Here is a 9,215-nt window from a genome sequence, read left to right as displayed (position 1 = left end):
AATTTCTATATGTGCCTTTTTAGTATGGATTATACAATGCTTAATCAAAGTAAGTTCACAGCAGCAACACATCAAAAATTATTTTTATTATGCTTATATATATATGTATATGCAAAATTATTATAAGTTTGGTTAATTTAAAAATAGATAAATAAATATGTGTAAATATAAATAAATATATACAAATACTTTTTGATTATTGTAAAATTTTTTAGGATACATGTCAATATGGTGCTAATAATAAGCAAAATATGGAAGGAACAATGCTATTAACATTTAGCAGGTTCTTATCGGAACCTAAGATAGAGTTTGATGCAGTATTTGGTGAATTTAAAAATAAATTTTTGGATAAAATGGAATTACATGATCAGGAAAAGAACCAAATTAAAAATATGATGCACTCTTATTTTAACAATATAGATTTCAAAGCCCTAGAGGAACAGATTAAGGAAAATCCAAATATGTGTCAGCAATATCCACCACCTCCCGATTTACTTGAAAAATTTCCGCCTCCTCCCAATATGCTTGAAAATTTTCCACTTCCACCTAATGTATTTCAGAATTTTCAACCCCCACCAGATATGTTTGGGAAATTTCCAGCTTATCCAAACATGTTTCCAGAACATCTTCCAAATACTAGCGCACATGAAAATGCTCAACCTAGTACTAGTACATTTGAACATACACAACCAACTACGAACACGTTTGAAAATGCTCAACCAAGTACTAGTACATTTGAACATGCACAACCAAATATTAGCACATTTGAACATACACAACCAAGTACTAGTACATTTGAACATACACAACCAACTACGAACACGTTTGAAAATGCTCAACCAAGTACTAGTACATTTGAACATATACAACCAACTACGAGCACGTTTGAAAATGCTCAACCAACTACGAGCACGTTTGAAAATGCTCAACCAAGTACTAGTACATTTGAACATACACAACCAAATATTAGCACATTTGAACATACACAACCAAGAACGTGTACACTTGAAAATCCTGAACCAAGTACTAGCATATTTGAAGATCCTCAACAAAATAATAATATATTTGAAGATCCTTATTCTATTACTAGCACGTTTGAAGATCCTCAAACAAGTACATGTACATTTGAAGATCGTCAACCAAGTATTGGCGTATTTGAAGATACTCAACCTAGTAGTAACATATATGAAAATTCAGAACAAAGTACGAGCTTATTTGAAGGTCCTCATCATAATACTAGCTTATTTGAAAATCCTCAATCTAGTGTTAGCGTATCTGAAGATCCTCAACATAGTACTAGCATATCTGAAGATCCTAAACATTGTAATGGCATATTTGAAGTTCCTGAACAAAGTTCTAGCACATGTGAAGATCCTAAACCGAGTACATGTTCATTTGAACATCCTCAATCATATACTAGCATATTTGAAGATTCTCAACCGAGCAGTAGCATACTTGAAGATTCTCAACCAAGTACAAGCACATTTGAAAATGTTCAACCAAAAACGTGTACACTCGAAGATTCTGAACCAAGTACTAAAATATTTGAAGTCCCTGAACGAAGTACTAGTACGTTTGAAGATCCTGAACCAAGTTCTAGTACGTTTGAAGATCCTGAACCAAGCACTAGCACGGTTGAAGATCCTGAACCAAGTTCTAGTACGTTTGAAGATCCTGAACCAAGTTCTAGTACGTTTGAAGATCCTGAACCAAGCACTAGCACGATTGAAGATCCTGAACCAAGCACTAGCACGGTTGAAGATCCTGAACCAAGTTCTAGTACGTTTGAAGATCCTGAACCAAGTATTGACCCTATTGGAGAAACGCACCAATATTTAAAACAATCAGAAAATCCTAAACAAAGCACGAATTTATTTGAAGTTCCTCAATCTAGTACGAACCCCAATGGAAAACCACAATATTGTTTAAACCCCGTTGAACAACCTCAACAAAGCAAACATTTATTTGAACAGCTTTTAACTAGTTCTTACCCTAATGGACGACCACAACAATATATAAATCCATTTGAACAGATGCAACAAAGCTCGAACTTATTTGAAGTTCCTCAACCTAGTACTAGCTCTAATGCACAACCACAACAATATTTAAATCCACTTGAACAGATGCAACAAAATCCGCATTTACTTGAACAGATGAAAAGAAATGCTCATTTATTTGAACAGGTGCAAAGAAATGCAAATACTTTTCAAAAACTTGACACAATTGAACAAAACAAAAATATAAATAAAGAAGAAAGTAAAAAAAAAGATGATATACCTAAACAAGAAGTTGGAAAAAATAAAGAGGTAATTGAAAATGGAAATGATGAAGAGGAAAACGAAGTATTTGAAGATGCATTAGAATACAATGATGAGATATTTAAAAAATTAGACGGAATAAAGGATGGTACTGAATGTAAACAAAAAACTGAAGAAAAAAAGGAAACGTTTGAAAAACCCAATAAAAAACTTCAATCTAATGAAAATTTAAATGTTCAAGGAACAGGAGCAAATAATAATGTAAGCGAACAAGAAATCAAAAAACCTGATGATAATAATAAAATTTCAAAGGTCATGTTTGGATTAAATTTATTAGGCATTAATCCTAAACTTGGCGTAAATGCACTTTTGCTTGTGGCACTCGGGTATTTCAATGCTACTTATTTCGCATACTTTATGATGTTTGTAATAGTGTTAAATTTTTATTTGGAATTAAAAAGCATGTATTACAAATTAAGGAGACGATAAATGTTTTTTTACAATAATATATTTTTTTAAACGAAATAAAAAAATATATATATATATATATGCAAAAAGGGATCAGTGAAAGTGTAAACCTATATATTAATAAATACTTATACTACAATATATAATATATATAAAATTGTAGTATTTGTAATTAGGATTTATGATTTGGAAGTGTTAAATTAATAAATGAATATCATTTTTGTAAGGTTTAGAAATAACAACCTTATGAATTATACATATAACATATTATTTTAGATTTACATTAATTTAAACCAAGCTGTTTAATTATATATTTTTCTTTTCTTTTCTTTTCTTTTCTTTTTCTTTTTTTTTTTTTTTTTTTCATTATCTTTGTATAGTTTGGTATTTTGAAGAAAAATGTTCTTATGCATTTTTGTTTTAATAAATAAATAAATATATATATATATCACAATTAAATTATGAAGTCCATAACGGTAGCTACAATTTACCATACATTTCATTATATTAGTTTATATTTTAAGAAAATACATACTTGTTATTTTTATATTTTATTAATAAACAATTCATTTATTTTTAAACCCCAAATTGATTTGCTTTGTTTTCTGTATAAACTATTAATTATAAAAATGTATATTTTACGTTTTAATATATATATATATTAGTCAAACAAAAAAAATATGTATTGCTTTCATTAACATTGTTTTTATTTTATTTTTATAGTCATACAAAGTACATACCACATAATATTTATTAAATATTATATTAAAACAATTTGATAAAAAAGTACATAATATTTACTAATGTTTTTGTCTATCAGTTTTTGCACATGCTTTAAAAGGAGTCGAGTTGTGCTGAATTATAAACACAAAAAAGAAAAAATTTCCATTAAATACAACAAAAATTAATTATTTATTTTTTAATTATATATTCTTAACTTTTAAAAAACAAAGAGAGATATTATCAATTTAATTTGTAAATAATTCTCGTAATTAAATCTAGAATGGTCCAAGACTGAGGTGAAACCAAAACAATGAATGAAAAGAGAGGGTAAAAATGACTATATATAAAATATATATATATATATATATATTTAAAAAATAATTATTAAATTATATTTTTATTTTTATAATATTCGCATATTAAAACTGTAGCATAATATAATAACTTATTTGTAAATGAATATTTAGATGGACCTTATATATAAAGTTCTATTTCTATTTACTAAACAAATAACCATTTTTAAATGAGGTGTCGTCGTGCATTCAAAAAGAAACACACAGAACCAAAATAAAAATGTTACGATTAAATATTATGCAAATATATATGTATATATAATATGTTTTTATTAATGCTGAAAGAAAAAATATTTTTATTTATTGAGTCACTAATTTAATAAAAGTTCGCGTAAAAAATATATCTTTAATCAAACGAAACAAGATTAAACTTGGGTTTTCATAAAAGAAGTGATATGTATATATGTATTACTGCCTTCATATGTTTTTTTTTTTTTTGAATTACCTATTTAAGAAATATAAATAGTGAAATTTTTTTTATGAATTTAAATATTTTATGTGTGTTTACTAATTTTTACTTTTTTTGTTATTAATGATTTAAAAATAACAAATTTTTCGCAAATGGCAACTGTGTAATAAAAAGCCTGATTTTTATAACTGTATCTTATATTTTATATTTTTACATATATTTTAAAAATATATTGTTTTAAAAAAAAAAAAAAAACACAAACAACAGCATGTATAAATAATATGAGCATTAACTACTGATAAGTTTTTTTATTATAATAAAAAAAATATAAATATTCTTTTAAAAATAAAATAGTATGTCTGAATTCTAATGGTAATGGGTGCAAATATAACAATAACTGATATATTTTTTCTTAATTTAATAAACAATATAGTATTTTTACTGTTAGATCACGAAAAGTAATAATTATTAACTGTTATTATTACATGTGAAATGTTGCAAATGTATAAAATAAATATAATCCTAAATCATCATTCATTATCCATTTTTAATAAACTAAAAAATTTGTTAAATGGAATACTTTAAATATAATATAAAAAAAAAAAAGTAAATTTATAAACTCTTAATTTTTTACCATTTCACTATGGTATATGAAAAATCATATATATATGTTTCTATATATTAAAAGAATTATTAAATTATCTTTAAAAACTATATTTAAATATTTATATTATTTTTAAGGAGTTATCTCTTTTTTATTTTTAGTCATTTCAATATATTATTTAATGACAAAACAAAAAAAAAAAAAAAAAAAAATACAACTTATGGATTATATAATCATCTATTTTTAATCTTACTATTGATTATTATACATATACTAAAGTATGGCTCTTTCTTTCTTTCTTTCTTTCTTTTTTTTTTTTTTTAAATGAATAATAAATATCTTGAAGATTTTTTTTATAACTTATATAAAAAAGAATTCCTTACTTTTAGATATTCCCTCATTTTACTATTATTTTTAAATTATATAAAAATATATTTAATTATTTTCATTTTTTTTGTGATAGAAAGCAATTTATTATTTTGGAATAATGATTAAAAGTACAATAATTAAAATAGTTGTATGTTGTTATATAAAGAGTGTAGCATTCTAGAATAAAATAATTCTTATTTTAACTTCTTGTATATTATATATAAATTAGTAATATTTAATTAATAATTTTTTTAATATGAAGAATTTAAAATAATAGAAGTAATAAAAGATATAATAAATTTGTTCATCTTTATATTTAATAATTTATATGTATATATATATGTATACAATTTTAAACACATTTTTATATATTTAAAATAAACTATATATACCTCTTTATGAACTAGTTATATTTAAAAAAATAGAAAAAATAAGAAAATGATTTTTAGTAAATCAATTATTACAGCAATACAGAAATCAGAAAAATGTATAATTAAAAGTTATATAAGTGAGGATGTAGAAAGATTAAGAATAAAAAATGTTAATAATATAGATAAAATAATAATAAGAACAGTTTCCTTATGTAAATTTTTTCTGTTTACCATTTTATTATGGATAACACAATGTTCAAATAAAGTAATTTAATAAATAAAAAAAATTAAGATCTCATGTTACTTCATTGTTGTATATACCGATATATGTATAGCACTGATTTTGTTAAATTGAAAATATAAAAATAATATTTTATTATTTAGTTATTTAATTCTTTTTTTATTTCAACTCATACTTTTTTATTTTGAACTTGCTGTAATACGTTACAATAATTTTTAGTTTAGTCAAAATGAAGAAGTGGACACTGACAACATGAGAAGAAAAACATATTTAAGAGCTAGTAGATTACTGGCACAACCATCTGTAGAATTTGATACAGTATTTAATATGTATGAGAAAAACTTCTTAGACAAAATGGGATGTAACAGTAATGAAAAGGATCAAATTAAAGGTATGATGAGGTCATATTTTAATCAATTAGATATGTCATCCTTAGCTAAACAATATGAACAAAACCCAGGTAAAATACCAAACATGGACCCCAATATGCTACGAAACATAGACCCCAATATGCTACGAAACATAGACCCTAATATGCTACGAAACATAGACCCTAATATGCTACGAAACATAGACCCTAATATGCTACGAAACATAGACCCTAATATGCTACGAAACATAGACTCAAATATATTAAAAAACATAGATCCAAATATGTTCCCACCTCCCAATCCAAACATGATGCCATCGCCCAATCCAAACATGATGCCATCGCCCAATCCAAACGTGATGCCATCGCCCAATCCAAACGTGATGCCATCGCCCAATCCTATTGCTTGCGCTCCTTCATATATAAATGGGATAGAAAAAAAAAACACAGAAGAAGCTAATTCCGAAGTTCAAGAAAAGAATGAAAATGTACCTGATCAAAATGTCGAATGCCCAAATAATAAGTGTAGATGGATTAGGAATTTTATAAACTATTTTGACTTTTTGAGAACTCCATCGTTTATATCAGTGAGCACATTATTATCAGTGTGTTTTGGGAAATACAAGATTTCACTACTCTTATTAACCATATTATTTACTAAAACAGTAAATTTATGTTGGACTCTTAGAAATATTCATAATCAGTTTTTGAGAAAACAATAAATGTTATCTTCATTACTCATATTTTATTTTATTTTATTTACAAATAAATGGATTGGAAAAACAAATCCAAGAATTAGCTTAATTAAAGAAAGGCTATATAATAATGCAATTGTAAAAAAAAATATTCTTAAAATGAATTTAATTTTATAAAAAATTTCCTTAGTGCATTGGAATGAAACCTTATGAAATTCCTGAGTTTAACAAATATATCCGATTAACGCTTTTTTTCAATTTTTTTTATGTAAGTGAAAAATCCAAATCTTTGACATTTTTTTTTTTTTTTTTTATTATATTCTCATCAGTTATATGATAGTAATATTCTTTCATATAACAATTATAATTTCTATATTATAATTTTTTTTTTGTTTTATTCAATAGTTTTTGCCCATATACTTATATATGTATTTATATACCATACATACATATGTTTAAATATTTTCTATGAATATCTATGGGTATATAATGTATATGTTGTATATATATATAATATATGTACATAGGAATTTTGTTTTAAAAAATATACATACATTAGTATTAAACTGTGAAATTATGAGTTATATAACTAAACATAATTTAAACATAAAATATTTTTATCTTAAAAGCATTATGTTATTTTCTGAAATTCACAAATAATTGGTTATTTGAATGTCAGATTTTTACAAATCCTTTTAAAATATATTTAAATACAAGTCATTTTTGTTTTCAAAAAGACAAATAAAATTATTATTTTTTTGGAATACTGTATAAATATGACAAGTTAGGTATTTAAAACTTTTTAATAAATACTTCTAGAATTATATTCTAAAGTTAATCTTTGAAAAGAAAGTAATAATTTACGTATTCATACTACATTATATACTTTAACGCCTTTAGGGGCGCACCAAACATGTGCTAAACTAATTTTTTGTTATATATGATATAATCATTAATTTTGCTAGCATTACAAGAGTTATGCGCTTCTTAAGTTTTTACATTAAAAAGAAATAAGCTAATTTTAGTTTTAATTTACTATGGATTATTTGAAATAAAATGATGAGGCAACATATAACCGAGCAAGTAGAATGGTAAAAAAAAAATTTTGCTTTATATTAATTTTGTTTTTTGATCCTTCTTAAGATTAATCGGGGACGTTGATTAATTAAAATTACGATGTTCAATATATATTATATATAATTTTTTAATAAAAATTAAGCAGTAAAAAATAACTAAAAATAATACTCCTTTACAGTTCTTCTACATCTATCTATATCTATAAATGTATATATATATAACTATATATCCATCCATCCATATATATATATATATGCATGTATGTGGAAATGGAGATGAGTAATGTAATAACATATGTAAATTAAAATGTAGACAATGTCTAAAGCTTTTCAGTAATGCCATTTAACGAAACTAATTGAGGTAACATTTGTGCTATCAAAAGATTTAAGTATAAATTAAGATTTTACTAGGAAATTAAAAGTAGAGCTGTATTAAAAATTTATTAAATGCTATTTTAAAATATAATCTTCTTATACATACATTAATTACACGTTCTAGTGTATTTTTAGTATAGAAATTAGAATAATTACCATGGTCTTGCAAATGTTAAAAATAACCCTATTTATTTTAATATATCCGTTTAGAGATTCCATTTTCACCTCTAAAGGTTTAAAACAGTAAAATGTGCAAATAGGAAAAATTCGTTTTCTCGAATAAATATATAAACACATACATGCTTTATATAAAGAAAAATATAGCAATTGTTATGACAAGTTAATTTTTCATAATATAAAACTTTGTTTATAATAATAAAGAATAGGGGTGTTTTAAAAGTTTTATAATTTATTTTTTTCTAATTGTAATAATCGTTGGTGTTATTTTTAGTATGCTTAAATTAGGTGCATATGATAATATTTAAAGAAAAATATATAAAAATCACTATCCTTTATTAACTATATATTAAATATAGAATCATTTAATTTTACGCACATAATCTTGAAAAAATGTATTAATGTATTACACTAGTATAAAAGGTAATTATGTTAATTACTTATGTAAATATCAAATGTGCTTTGTAAATTAAAAATAAATACACAAATTTACAATACTTTTTCGTATAAAACATATTCTGAATTTTTTTTCTTATTATCGTTATTGAGAATAAAGGATAATATATATATTATTATAAATTAAATTATAGAAATATTATTTTTATATAAGTTAATAATGTTATTATAATTGTAATTAATGTATTTCTATTTTTTTAATTTTGATTTAAAATAATTTAGTTTTATTTTATGGCGGAAACAAGTACGTTTTTTTTCTTTTTTTTTTTT

At 23.7% G+C, this 9,215-nt stretch overlaps 2 protein-coding genes across 2 annotated transcripts; both read left to right on the top strand.

The window, feature by feature from the left end:
* Positions 1 to 263: 263 nt before the first annotated feature.
* MKS88_002226 (uncharacterized protein) lies at positions 264 to 2,747 on the top strand (the record flags this gene model as incomplete). The annotated part of the gene is made up of 1 exon (XM_067215220.1): positions 264 to 2,747. One exon carries the CDS (start codon positions 264 to 266, stop codon positions 2,745 to 2,747), a length of 2,484 nt encoding a protein of 827 aa, XP_067073667.1.
* A 2,875-nt stretch (positions 2,748 to 5,622) lies between these two features.
* On the top strand, positions 5,623 to 6,888 carry MKS88_002225 (uncharacterized protein; the record flags this gene model as incomplete). The annotated part of the gene is made up of 2 exons (XM_067215219.1): positions 5,623 to 5,820; positions 6,016 to 6,888. The coding sequence occupies 2 exons, from the start codon at positions 5,623 to 5,625 to the stop codon at positions 6,886 to 6,888; spliced, it is 1,071 nt and encodes a 356-aa protein (XP_067073666.1).
* Positions 6,889 to 9,215: the final 2,327 nt, after the last annotated feature.

Source organism: Plasmodium brasilianum, chromosome 8, assembly GCF_023973825.1.
Source record: "Plasmodium brasilianum strain Bolivian I chromosome 8, whole genome shotgun sequence".
Lineage (NCBI taxonomy): Eukaryota > Apicomplexa > Aconoidasida > Haemosporida > Plasmodiidae > Plasmodium > Plasmodium brasilianum.
The sequence above is the reverse complement of the archived record's forward strand: the minus strand, read 5'-3'. Positions and strand labels throughout refer to the sequence as shown.